Source organism: Hirundo rustica, chromosome 3, assembly GCF_015227805.2.
Source record: "Hirundo rustica isolate bHirRus1 chromosome 3, bHirRus1.pri.v3, whole genome shotgun sequence".
Classification (NCBI taxonomy): Eukaryota; Metazoa; Chordata; class Aves; order Passeriformes; family Hirundinidae; genus Hirundo; species Hirundo rustica.
This window is the reverse complement of record NC_053452.1, coordinates 40,174,678-40,189,841: the sequence shown is the minus strand read 5'-3', so window position 1 is coordinate 40,189,841 and position 15,164 is coordinate 40,174,678. Positions and strand designations below refer to the sequence as shown.

The following is a 15,164-nucleotide window of genomic DNA, read 5'->3' as shown; positions in this document are numbered from 1 at the left end:
CCTCCTCAAGAGTTGGTTGAGGATTATAACTGTATAACCTAAAGCCTTGGCCTCAAGTTTCAATTTTTGTTTTCTGGCTAGCGCTGTTGTCTGCTCTTTAATACTGAAATCTGAGCAGTCCACTTTGTGATTACGAATTCTTTGGGGGTCTTTGGAGGGAAGGATGGCAGGGTGGTAGTGTTCCTTGTTTGGGTTGTTACTTAATCTGGAGTGGTATTAGCAATAAAGTGCTGTTTTTGCTACCTGTGAGATTAGAGAAAAAAATTACGTTATATAACCCAACCCAAAGCTGGGTGTAATATCACAGCTAATTCTGACCTTACATCAATAAGGTTGTCTGTATGTGTAAATTAATGCTGAGTTGTCTTCCTACTGTGTATAAATTATGTTGAGATGAATTTTCATAAATTTTGTAATTCCCCTGCAAATTTGGTCAGATAGGATGGGGAGGAAAACCTCAGTCTTTCTTGTTAACGTTTTATCAGGTTTTACATTTTATCAGATTGTTTGCATTTTCTAGGACGAGCGATTTCCCAAAGGTACTGGACTGGAGTCGGGGACCCGTATCCAATCTGTTCTGTGTTTGCCAATTGTCACAGCAATTGGTGACCTGATTGGTATCCTGGAGCTTTACCGTCACTGGGGCAAAGAAGCCTTCCACCACAGTCACCAAGAGGTGAGCTTGTGTGCAGCCTTTGCCCACTTCCCTACAATGGTCAGGGCTTCACCCCTGCCTGTCCCCCCATCCAAATGTCCTTCTCATGAGTTTATACCTTTTTCATGCTTGATTTTTGTTCTTATTAAAAAAAGGAAGTAGATAGTGATTTGTATTTTCAGTCAGAGGAGGTAAAATATACAAGTACAGGGACACAGCAAGAATTTTGCCTTGTGCCCTTTTGCAGATAAACAGATTCAAGGTTTCTTTATTGATCATAAATGCAATACAGAGTTGTTAGAGAAGTTAATGCAGGGCAGATAAATTAAATGTAAGTGTAAATCAAACATCAAAAGCTAAAATCACTTTATTTAAAAAAAGACAATGCTCAGTTATCCTGAGTCTCAATCTTAACTTTACAGTACAGCTTTATTTTTTGTTATGGTAAGATTTTAACATTTATTTTAGGGTTGTTTTTTTTTTTGGTGTGGCTTCTCACGGAATGAGCCCTATCGCAAAGTGGAGTGTTGCAATGTCACAGAAACAGTTTATCAAGTCTCAGTGCTGGGTCTCATAGGAAGAGAAATTGATTTTACTTTAAATCAAACATGAAGCAAAAGAGATTTCTGATATTGGTATTCATATTTTTACTGCCACATGCTCTCCAGCACCAAGATGTCTGTCTAGGAGGTATTTCTACTACCAGGTATCCAGGTATTCCCTCCAGAATTCCTTGCAACAGAAGGACAAGGGATGCTGTCTGCTGAGTCTTTATGGTCTCCTGGTTTATTTCTAGGTTGACAACCATGTGCTGGTTTTGGGTCAGGCTTTTCTTTACCTTTCAGGATCTGATAGCTTTTGTCTCTGTCTAGCCTGTCCCATCACTGTCCTTTGTCTCCTGACTTAGATGTTCTTAGAAACTACATAGAAGTGCTGGCACCTGAGTGACCCCCCAGTCTAGGTGTAATGCTCTCTTCTGCTTTTTGTTAACTTCCGATGCTTCTCTGTCCAGATATTTGCGTTCATTCGCATCTTCTCCTTTCCGTGACTGTTCTGCATGCTTTACTCTGTTCATACAAGTCGTGTGTAGCTTCATTGTCCATACATGTCCCTTGGCCAGTCTGAAGTTAGAAGCTGTTAGCCACATAAAAATGGATTTGAAAATGGAGCTGGTGTTGCAAAGGCTGTTGCTGTACTAAAGGTGTTTGAAGTGCATCTTTGCTCTCCTGTCAGGGTGAGGATCCCTGATGGATCCTTAATGGGTTATGTCCCATTAAGATGTCTCTGATGTAAAGGTTAGTTTCTCTCTGTGCCATCCCCCAGGGAAGGGCACCTGAACACCCAGTTAGGACAAAATGGAGTGAATTCCAGCCAGGTGTGTTGTTTTGACAGTGGCATGAGATCTACCACGGCACAGTTTAGCTGCACTGAACAGGAATTATTTGTCTGAATTGGACAGAAGATATTTTGGCAAGAAATACTAAAACTAGTCCTCCCAAAGAAAGAAAACAGCAGCGGTATTTGTGAAGTGTATGTTTTGTTTATCAGTAAGCTAAATACCCTAGCATTCATCTACTGTTTACATACGTTTATTAGTTGGGCAGTCAGTGCCACTTCAGCCTGTTCTCACACCTTGTATTCTTTTCAGCATTAGACAGAGATCAGGCTAAGGGACTAGATTAGTGTGGTGGTGCCACTGTCCTTGCTCAGAGAACAAAGAACAGGCATTCATACAAAACCAGGCTTCATTAATTCTGCAGCCTACACACAATGTATTTAATTTTGAAAATTGTCCTATTACATTAATTAATCTACAGTTCAGATAGGTCTCAGGCATGTACTGTTTTGTGAAAATATGAATGTTTTATGTTATATGAAATACCTTCTGTAGCTAAAGTTCATGAATATTCTACTTGGAAAAGACTGGCTGCTAAATGAAAGTATTTTATTAGTAAATTAAAAATATTTTAAGGTCACTTTCTGGGTGTTCTAAAGCATTCTTTTCATTTTAAGGTTTCAGAAAATCTTTGGATGCCATTAGCAACTTTTTTTGAAATGTGTGCAAAGTGTACTGCTTAAAAATATGAAATTATAAAAAAATACCTTAGGAGGGTATGCAAAAGCTGACCTCCTGTGCTTCCATTCCCTGTGTTCCTATAAAGCTGTGCTTTATTCCCTGTGCTTCAAGGACAGGAGATTATGCATGGTAGCACATCATAGTTAGCTGCAGTTTACGTGACATTTGTTTGAAATGTTGCCTGGAAACTGTCATACTTCAAACACTTGAGCTGAGGGATCAGGTCTGGTTCTTCTGCCACCAAAACAATAATGAGAGAAACAGTGCCTGTTTACAGCTGGAAGTAGCTATTGCTGAAGAGATACAGCCCCAGAAAGCTGTTAAGGCATATTTTATTTCTATGGCAGATGCCTTTCAACAGCGTAATTTTTAAAGCCCTCACCTTATGGGATGTTTGTTTTGATGTTGTATTTCTGAGCTGATGGGTGCGCAGTTCTGCTTCTCAAAACCATTGGTAAGCTCTAAAATTGAAACACAAGTTTGCTAAGACTTCTGCAAAATAACTGTCTTCCCTTAAATTGTTACTGCATCCCTGTCTAAAACAGCTCAGTTAATTTATTTAACAGGTAGAGAAAAGAGGCATGTCACTGATGTGCTGTTTTCAGGGTTTCTTCAGAGAGAGTTTCTTTTTTGTTGCAGGTTGCAACAGCGAATCTTGCATGGGCTTCAGTAGCAATACATCAAGTACAAGTAAGTGTGAGTGGTTTTTCATTTTTTCATTGTGTAACTTGTCTTCCAGAACTTGTTTAGTAGCAGCATGGTTTATGATCAGATTTAAATGGATGTCATTGCTAAAGCATTGATTAAAGCCCCTTCCTTGAACCTGGAAAAATATGCTAACATTTTTGGTGTTCATTGAACTAGTTTTCCTCACTTGAATTCATGGATCAAATAAAAAACAATACTTGTACTAAAGGAAAGAAATTTGAACAAAGTAGATAAATAATGATTAAATCAGATTTATTGTAACGACTTCACAGGGTTGTTTTGTTTTCTTTTTCTTGTGGAAAGGCAACTGCTAAGCTAGCTGGTTGCTTTCCTTCTGCTTTGGTATTCAGTTTGAAATTATGAAGTGTTGCTAGCAAAGCCTATTTTAAGCCATCTTTGCTAGCTGCTTCATGGTCCTGTAACTACTGCCACTAAGGATGCCTCATGCTGTCCCTAGCTGGGTGCCTAATGGAGCTTCACACAGTGTCAAGCTGCTCTAGCAAACCCCAGCAGCTTTGCTAATAGGTTTTGTTACTTCAGCTAGCAGAAGATGGTAACACTGAAACTAAACATATTCTGTCAACTCGGAGAACATGCTAAAATAGATTCTCGTGTCAACTCCCAGGAGGAAATGCATGACTTTCTTTTTTTTTCAAGGTGTCTTCATACGCTTGTCAGAAGACATGCAGAAAGCTTCCTGCTTTTCTCTTCTAGGCTCTAATCTTTCCTGCCTCTGTGCTGGAAGTCACTGACTTTGGTGTGGGCATTCACATCTAGGCAGAATTAGCTGGCACAGACTGTTGTACACTAGTAGAATTGCAATTGCATGTGGTTGTAGCTTCACCTAAGAATTATTCTCTCCTTGACTGAGAAGTCTTTCATATCTAACAAAACACAATAGGGAAAGTTAAGTTCAAGCTTGTCCATTGATCATTTTTATTTCTCTTCCTTCTTCTAAGCAGAAGGCTTGCTCTTCCCAAGACTTTTTGCTTGAGAAGAATGCAAGAGTTTTGATCTTTACATAGGTGAAAGCTATTACTAATTCAGAATTATTTTTTTGTGAGTGTAAAATGTACGAGCAGTAGAGGCTTGTTCTACCTTTGGTCTCAGTGCTTGCTCTAGTAATATACAGAGGTACAATTGTCTTCAGATATAGAGTATGCAAATAGGCAAAGTAAATATACAGTTGAAAGCTTTGCTTCATCTAACATTTTGCTTCTAAAAAGAAGTATACGTACTATTTTCTGTGTTCATATCCATGCTGATTTCTCCCCAAGTTGAGCGTACATCGTCTGCTGCTTAGCTTAGTTAAACTTGCCTGATGTCAGTCTACAGTTGTGTCTATATGCTGCTATGCAGCCTGGAAAAAATGTGGTAAAAATGTGGTAAGGGAAAAGGGAAACAAAATATTTGACATTCTCAGAAGATCTGAGGGTCTGGATAAGGAAATGTTCATTCCATAATCACAGTCAGTGACAGCCTTTGAGGCAGCATGAACAAGTGTAAAAACCAACAGCTTTCAGTGAGTCTTAGGAAAGATTATACTTGTGTTTCACAGTTTTAGCTCAGCAGATAGATAGCTAAGTTTGGAACCCAGCACACAAATTCAGCTTTAATTTTATACAGTGCTATAGCATATATGTGTGTGTATATATATGTATGTACACACACACAAGTACTGGTGTGTTTTTCATACCAGTTAAAGGGATGGGACTTCAGTTTCCCTGTGACATCAGTGTTCTGGAGCAAATGGTTCTATGATCTGTGCTTCCAGGTGTGCCGGGGCCTTGCCAAGCAGACTGAACTGAATGACTTCTTGCTTGATGTATCAAAGTAAGTGTGATTTGCAAGATAATCTCATGAATTTTGGATGAGCTTTTCTAGCGTGGCTTTTCCAATCTACCTGTGTTCACTCATTAGCAGTAGTGGAAGCCACTCACTGTAGCTCACAAGCAGATGCAAAGACACACTTCAGAGGGTGGACAAACTTCAGTTCAGGGACAAGAACAAGTGGTATGTGTGGCAGTGGTGTATACCTTTCATAATTAATTTTTTTTTTGTGGTGGTGCAGATTGAAATTTGACATTCATTTATACCATATGGAGTTTGTTTATTCTCATGGTCTTTTGCATGGGGTTTTTTCAGCATTTTTCCCCACCTCTTCTGTCAGAGTTAAATGTGCCCATCTTTTGAGAAGTGACAAATAGGCTCAGTGACTCATGGCAGTTTTAGAAAGCTTGAAAGGACTTTACAGGAAGTTATTTAGTATGCTTCAGCTTCCCCTATTCTCCCAACCATTTTTAACATGAATGCGTGTATTCATATGTGGACTTCAGAGTTAAATCCTTGAAGAATTGGGGCTGCCACATGGTTGGTCTTCCCATGCATTTTCTGAGGGCTCTCTTTTGACTTTTAAAGACTTTTACTGCATGTAATATGTTTGCTTTTGATTTCCTGTCATTGCAAGGCAAGGTTAAAGCACAGAAAGAGTATGAAGGCATGAGCTTACACTTGCAAAATCAGTTTAGTGTCTTAGGTTATCTGGTCTTCCTTCATCAATTTTTGTTTGTCATTGCTGTTAGGCTCTTTAAATAGCAAATATAACCAATAAATTAGAAGATGAACCAGAGCTGTAGTTTTGCTAAATCAGTCTGCGGTGCTTAAGTGTTTTATGAAACAAGTTGGTAGAAGAATTTCGAAGCGCATCACAAAGTAGTGATGATACTGTGGAAAAATGAGATATCTTGAATTTTTGTTGCAAACAGTTCTGTGGGTTTGATGAACAGTTCTCAGACTGATGAGATTAGAGGATGTCCAGAATTCTTATGCCATTGCTCAGGAATGTAGGCAGCCAAGTTGACCCAGCTGGAAGAGAGAGTAATAAACCTCAGGGAGGAGTCTGCCCCTCGCAAGGAGGGCAAGCTGGTTGTATCCAGATGTTTTTCCGAGCTTTTTTCCTTAGAATGACTTTTTTTTTTTTTTTAATTTCAGCATAATTCAGAGCATGCCTTCCAAAGGGCACTCTTACCAAGTCTTGTACCATTATATTCCTTTCCAGAGTGCTTTATTGTTGCTAACATCCATACTGAACTAGTTTACCAAAAAACCTAAATTAATCTACCGAGATTTATGGACTGGCAATTTATTTTTGGACTGGCATAGTATGGAGATTGTTTTAAAGAACTTTGTAATTGTTTTATGTATTTAAGATAAAAATGAAAATAAACACTGCAAATATTTGCTTTGCCTTTTAATAAGAAAATAATTCTCATACAGCATTATCAGTTGCTAGAGCATTTTAGTTTCAACAAATATAAGAAATTCTGTGTTTTAAGACACAAAACTGGGATATCATTTAATATCTTTATGAATATGTAGGCAAAGACTTGTATCAGCAAGCGAATAATTAGTTTCCTCTTGGAAGTAGTCTGTATCTTTTCTAACATGGAAAGAGAATTTCCTTTTCAGTTGTTGGTGTGCAATGTCACCGGGACATGTTCAGTAACATTTTAGAAAGGGCAGAGTATGCAGTGCTCCACCTCTTCATGTCCCTGACAATGTAAGATTAGTGTATTATGTATCTCCTTTCCACTAGACCTAAACAGAACTGAGCTGTGTATATATTCAAGGCCACAGGACAATGCCTTTTGTCTACTGGGAACATTGTAATCTGAGGGTTATTAATACTGGGCATGTGGAAAATTTAGACTTCTTTTACTAATAAGTTTGACCTTTATCTTTCAATGTTTTTGACTGTCCTTGAACAGTTACTACTTTACTGTGAAACAGATTCTTTTTTTATTATTTTTTAAGTTACAAGATCATTCCCTTTCTTCAACTTGAACTGGTGTTGATAGAGAAGACCCATTAAGAGTTTAAATAGATACCTTTTACCTAGTGTTAAAGATTAGATAATATGACATGGCTTTAGCTGCACTACACTTTTATTTAGTTCTCAGAGCGTAACATGGGTAAATCTAATGAGATATTTTGAAAGAAATGGATTTTTTATTGTTGTTTCCTACTTCTTTTCTTTTCCTTTTTACTTCTGCTTTTAAAATTTTCATTGTGTTAGAGGTGCTATAACGTTTTGATGCATTCTTGGTGTTGCTCAGCAGGAGCCTATTCAGTTCATGGCAGGCAGTATTTGGTAGTCTTTTGCTTTTTCTACAGAGAAAATTCTATGTGTAATAAAGAATATTCTCAATCCTGTAGAATAATGGCTTAAGGGAACATAGCTAGGACCATTTCTTAATTCCCTTGTGCTGTAGCAAGCCAGTCAGTGATTTTCAAGGTGCAGTGGTTTGTCCTCACCTTTTCTGGCTCCATCTTAAGCTGTAGTGAAACAAGCCCCTGACACTCGTTTGAGAAGTGTTTGACTCGATGCCAATGTTTACTAACTTCTCTTTTTCTGCAGAACTTATTTTGATAATATAGTTGCAATAGATTCTCTACTTGAACATATAATGGTAAGTTGTCTTTTTCACTTCTAAGTCTATTAGTAGTAGTTATTAAAACCCTTCATTCTCCTTCTCTTGAAGACATTGTCATTGAAATATATCAATTGTTTGTAGTGAACACATAATACAAGCAGTAGAAACATATCTGTACAGAAAAGGTGGTAAAGGGACTCTTGATTCATCGTTGTTGCAACAACTTCCATTCACAGCTTTCATAAGCAATGGAACATGACTGTCTCTGAACTATATAGTTAATATTGTGTTTTGAGAAAGTTTGAAAATTGTAAGAGAAAGGCTTCTGTGTTCCTTCTTATTTCAGTATGTTATATTGATTCCTTCTTCCTAAATTCAATTTGCTACATGCTGCAGAGCACTGCTGAAGAAGTTACTGTCTGTAGCAAGTGACAGAGTTTAAAAATTACTCCTAGCGTATTTTTTCCTGTTGTTGAATGAGATATGTAAGACTTTGGAAAACTACACTAACAACTAGAGTGACAGTCAGTCAATGTTTTATAGAAACCACTAAAGCCAAGTAGTTAGTTCTTCCCGTTGAAATAACTGAAAAACAAATTAAAGTACTATTCGGAAGCACTTTATGGGTTTCTAAATCAAGTTTGAATTCAGAATTATTTCTTGAATAGTGTTAACAAATGTGCGTGAACTGGTTGTTTGTAACGTTTTGAGTGTTTGATATGTGAATTATGCTTTTTAGCTTTATGCATATTCATTGCATTCTGCAGTTCTTTTTCCGAAGCGTAAACCCGAATCAGGTCTGTGATACCATTGTTTAAAACTCACACATTCAAAAAATTACTTTCCAACAGTACTCTGATACATGCTCCAGTCTTCAAAGTGATATTCTTAGCTAGACTATTAAAAGACAGCGATGTTAGAATGCAAACAACATTAAAGTGGTTTTATTTAGAAACGTGAATTAGTATTGGAAAATATTCTGCAGTGTTTGTGTTATTCTAGTTAGTACACAGTCAAGAATTCTGCACATAGGACACATTTCTGAACATTGACTTTTCCAATTTAAATAAACCTCTTAAAAATAGCTTAGCATTTAAAAGAACTGGTATAACGTAACATATGGCATTGAAAACAAATATTGATGTTCTTCCCTGTGAATAGAGATCTGGTGGAGAACACAATTGGCAGTAAAATATGCTTACTCTTTCATCATCTTTTCCAACATTTGGCTGCATCATGATTCTGTATTTTAACCTGTGATGTTTCACACTCAGTTTGCTTTTACGCTGTAGCTGTCGTCTCTTTCTTGAGTCAGTTAGCTCAGTTATGTGTTTGTACATTTATTGCCATTTTATGGGAGTGTGATTTTATCATTATGTGGCTTATTCTCTGTCTCATTTTGAGAAAAAATCAGAAATCAGTTTCACCTCAGAACTTCACCCTTTGGTGATTGCACTTATTGTTTGATTTGTTCCTGCAATACTAAAGAAAAACATGTGTGTTTCCATTCTTTTCATTTTTATTTTCATCAAAATGTCTGAGCAGAGCTAGTGATATAAGGATGTTTTTGAATGTAAATGCAAGAAAGGGAAGTAAAAAGTTAAAGTTATCTTACAAATTTTCTTACCCACATGTTTGAGTAATTAGAAGCAGCTTATGCAAAAGGTGGTCTTTGGCTTCTCTATTGACAGTGCCGAACATACTTTCTGTACTGATATTCTCTTTCAACCACTAGTCAGGATTTGAGCAAGGGATTTGGAGAAGTAAAACTCTCTCATCCCATTAACTATTTATCAATTAGTACTGTTTAAGTAATCATTTTTGAAAAGCATGAGTCGTGACCAAGGTAAGTTCTTGAGTCATAAGCATTAAACCACAAAAGATTAATTGTATGAAATCAACGCTGTGCTGTAGATTTTACGAAGAAATCTGGTACAGTATCTGAATCGAAGCATTTACTGGACCCCTTGTCATTTTGGCAGTTTCTGTTCACTCTCTTTTGAACAAATGAATGAGCAGTCCAAGTGGTTAAGATCTTTAAATTTCTTAATGCTCTAAGGGGGGAGGGGGGAAATTGCACAAATCTTACCTCTTAGAATGCAGTCTCTTTGACTTTTCTGTCCTGATGGAGGAAATAGAGTAGAAGACAACAGAATCTTCCTGAACACAGATTCAGTCTGTATGGGAGAAAATTCCAAGTTTTGGACTTGGGCTAGATGGTATCTGTTCAGTTCCCCTCATATGGCATAGAACTAGAGTCAGCAAATGATTTTTCATCCTATACAGGTTTTTTTTTCTGCTGAGGTTTAACCTTTTTCCATCTGCTTTAGTATGAAATTAAATACTTTATTGTTTTGTTTTCTTTTTGGAAGAAAAGAGAGAAGGGGTGGGGGGAGATCATTCATATGGAAATGTTGTGAATCCTTAGAACATGCCAACTGCATGCATTGCACCCCAAGATTTTGTTAGCCTCTTTGTAGCTGAATGACTAGGTACATATTATATATGAAGTGGAGAGAGATCCACCTCGGATCATATTTTACCATGCAGTTACTGTACTTTCTGAACAAGTGAGAGATGCAGCAGAGCTATCTGAATTGGATAGAGCAGGTTCTTGTGCCTGCATATTGGCATCTTAACACAGTGATCCTTGTTTGATGTTTGTCTCACTTTTTCCTCTTTTTCTCGAAAGACTATTGTATGTCTGAGAAATACTTCAGTGAAGAGCTGCTATGTTCCCAAGACAAAATTCTGTTCTGACAGTCAGTGCTTCTGGGAGTTCTTTTTGCTGAGATTAAACTAGTTGGTTCAAATTTAAATAGAGGCCATGCAAGGCTGTTGCTGTACTGTGGTACTTCCTTGGCTTTAGCTGGTACCTTTAGCCTTTGGTTAGTTCATGCACTATTTCTAAGTCTCGGCTCTTGTACAAGTACTGTCCCCGACATTGGGAGGGTGCAGCCGTTTCCTATCCCTCTGCATAGGGCAATCCATAATGATACCTCTAATGACAAAATCACAGTGTCACAGAATATTTCTGACTTGGAAGGAACCCACAAGGATCATTTGGTCATTGTTTTTTTACAGACATACTTTGGTTTTTTAGAAGGAAACATTACAAGACATATTCTGTATGTCTTCTCTGGATATTAAATACCAATATATTTGCATTGAAGATGAAGGCAAATCAGGCAAGGCCTTTTCTAAGGCCTTACTTTAACTTACCTTTTTAAAAAGAAGTAAAGATGAACAGTATCTAAACATAGAGGGAGGAAAGGTACTCTTTTAGAAAGCCTTGAAAAACAATTAAATAGGAAAACCTATTTTCTTTTCGAAAACTTTCAAGTCTCTGAATATATTCCTGCATTTCTCGAAGTGAACACTCAAATTTAGAGAGAAAATATTGAATTCAAGATTTTACTTTTGAATTGTATCCTAAAAGATTGCTCCTTCAAACAGATTTCCATACTGGATAGCTTCTCAAAACTTTTGTCATAGAGGGATGTATGTTTTTATCAGGTAAATTACTGGAGATAATCCAACTCATGGCCGTTAACTCTACTTTTATTTTTTGTCTGTAGATATATGCAAAAAACCTGGTGAATGCAGATAGATGTGCACTCTTCCAGGTTGACCACAAAAATAAGGAGCTGTATTCAGATCTTTTTGATATTGGAGAAGAAAATGATGGAAAACCCGTCTTCAAGAAGACCAAAGAAATAAGGTAAGAATACCTTGCAGAAGAGTGCAGTTTCATTGTAACTATGGATGTGCAGGCATTTTATTACCCAGTTTCTGTGCCTATCTGCAGGTACCCTGACAATACTTGTCATACTGTGATATCATTCCCACCAGGACCCGCCTCCAGAAGGTAGTACTTCTGGGAATGACATTGCAGTGCCATCGAAACAGCGTCTCTGAAGCTATAACGTCACTCCTGGAAATGCCGTCTTCCGGAGGCGGTCCTTTTGGAAATCATGTTGGGAAAAAAACAGAGGTGTTCTGAGGTAGGTAAAGGTGCAGGTAATAGTGCACCTAATCCGTAGTCTGCCAGTTTGGGACTTTTTTTCCCAAGAGGAATTAAAATGTGTGCGATTCAAGCACATCCAAAGCAAGGAAATCACAATCTGTGCTTCCTATGGATAGATTAGGCAAATGTAGGATTGAGTATGGATTGGTCATTGGTTTTGAAGATTTCAAGCTCAGTAATTTAATTTTACTTTTTTCATGTGAATTTAGATTTCCAAACTTGTAATTAATTGTGATACTGAACAATGGTGAATTTGAAAATGTATATTGTCTGGTAATGACTAGAAAGGATTCTCTGACTAAAAGTTATGTGTTTTTCTGCTTCATGTCACAGGTACCTGATTTTTACACTTAGGCACTTTTTTAATGAAAGAGGCTAAACAGAAACATAAATATAGTGGTTTTCACTTTTCAAAAATTCTTAATCCGTAATAGATCCAGACTAAGATTTTCAAAGACACACAGGTTTCAGATTTTCAGTTTCTTAAAAGTAATGAATTGTATGGCTGAGTGTCTTGTACTAAAATTTTTCTAAAATATTTGGCGTTGATTTTTATCAGAACTTATTTCATTTCCTCCTTATACTTTTAAAGTTCTGGGCCAATATGAGATGTGATTCATGTCTTCACTAAGACTCCTTTAGACAAACTTACTCCCACTTATCATTGTGTGAGTGAGAATGGAAGGAGTCAAAATTGGTGCAATTTGCCTACTGACAGGCAAGGAGGTGGTGTAAATTAAAGAAGCTGGCCTGCTTTAACATGCACTTCGATACTCCTTCTTGATAATTGTTTTTCTTGCTTATATCTTTCTGTCTTTTCTGTATGTTATTGAAATGTTGATTTTAAGTGCAAGGGTGTGAGCCATTTCACAGGTACTGTATGCTGAAAGTGAAGTGCAACTTAAATATCTGTAAGAAAGTGACACAGTGAGTCATGAGGAAGGAGTCTTAAGTTAGTGTGATGTACCTATCATAAGAAGCAACAGAAAAATCTAACTTAAAGTCAGGTGTGCAGGGTGAAATCCTGACTTTATCACTAACTTCGATACCAGGCACCAGGGTATTATCAGGGTACATTTGGACATCAAAGCATTCCGTGTATTATTCTTTTTACGTGATTTTTCTGCGTAAATTATGTTCTGCTTGTATGTTATAACTGCTTTATGTTGAAATATTGAAAATCATTTACTTGCAAGACAGACGTACAGATTTTTTTCTGATACGACTTAGGAATATATTTGTTGTGTTTAACCTCCTTGTGGTGATAAAGGGACGCAGTTAGTACCATGGCATTGTTTGCTTGTCATGAAACAAGCCAGTCATTCCCAGCTCTACATGGGAAATGCATGTAATGTTTAGCTATGAAATTTCCACTGGTCTTTTCCCAAAATCTTGACACCAAATCCACACACATATGCCATCCAAAGAAACAAGTTCCTTGTTGTGTCTAAAGAAGCAATGAATATGTAAAAATCATAATAAAATCAATACCTTTTAAATGTAAACACAAGTCTCCAGTTTGGTAGAAATGTTATGTTTGTTAGGGATAACCCCCTGGGTTATTGAAGATTTTGAGTTTTTGTCACTGAAATCGTCATGTTATGGCATGTTTTGTATTAAACTATGTAGCTATATAAAATGTCTTCAGAAAGTCTCTGTTAGGATGTACTTTTTGTTTTATTATGTGCTACTAGTTGTTGTAAGACCTTTCTCCTTAAAGCAAGAAAATGGCGCTGGTTGGGAACACCCATTACTGTGCCCAAGACAGACTCCACTAGAAAAACGTGTTTTCCATATTTTGGCTAATACACATTTTTATTTTCTCCAGATTTTCTATAGAAAAAGGAATAGCTGGTCAAGTGGCAAGAACAGGAGAAGTCCTTAACATCCCTGATGCCTATGCAGATCCACGCTTTAACAGGTAGGATGCTCTTCATTGGAGGGGAAGATAGCTCATCAAACCTCTTACATAAAATTACTACTTAAATTTCATTTTGAGATGTGTTTATGGAGCTGTGGTCTTCTGACGAGGAGGTAACTTACAGAGGTTTATTAAATACTTTAGCCATCAGAGATACTTTTAAGATACAAATAAAAATATTATTTTTATCAAATATTAATATAATGGAGAAAAAATGTAGTTAGATTGTTGCCAATTTTCATTATCAGTCTCCTACAGTCTCCTTAGTTTCAGGGGAGAAAAAGCAGTTCACTAACAAATAGCATGCCTACGAATGCCTGAATGTTCTTTAACTCTGTGTTTGAGGCAATATGAATTCTTTGTCTTGCAAATGGAGAATAAAGGATTAAAAAGTTCGTTCTAAGTATGACACAGTAGAGAAAAATATTTGAGGGTTTTGAGGGTGAAATTCTTGCAGGTACTAATTAGGTCTACTTTAAAACAATTCAGTATATTGTACATCAACATTTCTGAGAATCAAGGAATAGATACCCACTGATATTAACTCCTTTCTCTTTTTTCTTTCTCCTTTATGGCTCTCCAGAGAAGTAGACCTCTACACAGGCTACACAACCAGAAATATCCTGTGTATGCCTATTGTGAGCCGAGGAAGTGTAATAGGAGTTGTGCAGATGGTGAACAAAATAAGTGGAAGTGCCTTCTCAAAAACCGATGAGAACAACTTTAAAATGTTTGCAGTCTTTTGTGCTTTAGCCTTACACTGTGCTAATGTAAGTTTTATTTACAGTTTTATAAGTTATAATGAGAATACTTAAATAGTTTGATATTACAGATTATTAAAATGATTTGTAAGTCCGTTTCATTGAATTAACATTGTATTCCTTGGTGATTAATTCTGTTTTAAGAGGATGATAGGGATTTCATTTGAAATAACCATACTCTGGATGTATCAGTGTAGTGTATTTGTGTAGCTAAACTGATAGAGCAAGCTCTGAAACTTGAATGATATCTGGCTTACCTTTTCCACTAAAAAGTGTGGTTCTTACTTTTATACATTCAGATTACATTTTATGAATTTAATTGGGGAATGGCAATATGCTATATATTCTCTCAATTCCATATTCTTAATACTCAAAGATCAATTTTTACACTTATATGCTGTGGTATATACTTATAATTATCCATGCTTCTAGATAAGAGTGGGGTAGCTATTTTTGTCCTCAAACCCTTTATCATCTCAAAATTTATTCTGCTTGTAGAAAACATAAGCAGTTAAGATCATTGCTATTTAAGTATAAAAATAAAATAAATTTGGTAAAAATGCAGTGTGGAAGAACTGAGTT

At 36.7% G+C, this 15,164-nt stretch overlaps 1 protein-coding gene across 1 annotated transcript in view; it reads left to right on the top strand.

Annotated features, from left to right (window-relative positions):
- PDE10A (phosphodiesterase 10A) overlaps window positions 1-15,164 on the top strand; it is a 169,665-nt gene that overhangs the window by 129,143 nt on the left and 25,358 nt on the right. Inside the window, exons 7-13 of the mRNA XM_040057725.2 lie at window positions 521-676; window positions 3,372-3,422; window positions 5,215-5,273; window positions 7,858-7,909; window positions 11,452-11,594; window positions 13,729-13,821; window positions 14,405-14,591. Coding sequence (XP_039913659.1) covers window positions 521-676; window positions 3,372-3,422; window positions 5,215-5,273; window positions 7,858-7,909; window positions 11,452-11,594; window positions 13,729-13,821; window positions 14,405-14,591 — 741 coding nt within the window. The remainder of the gene's footprint in view (window positions 1-520; window positions 677-3,371; window positions 3,423-5,214; window positions 5,274-7,857; window positions 7,910-11,451; window positions 11,595-13,728; window positions 13,822-14,404; window positions 14,592-15,164) is intronic.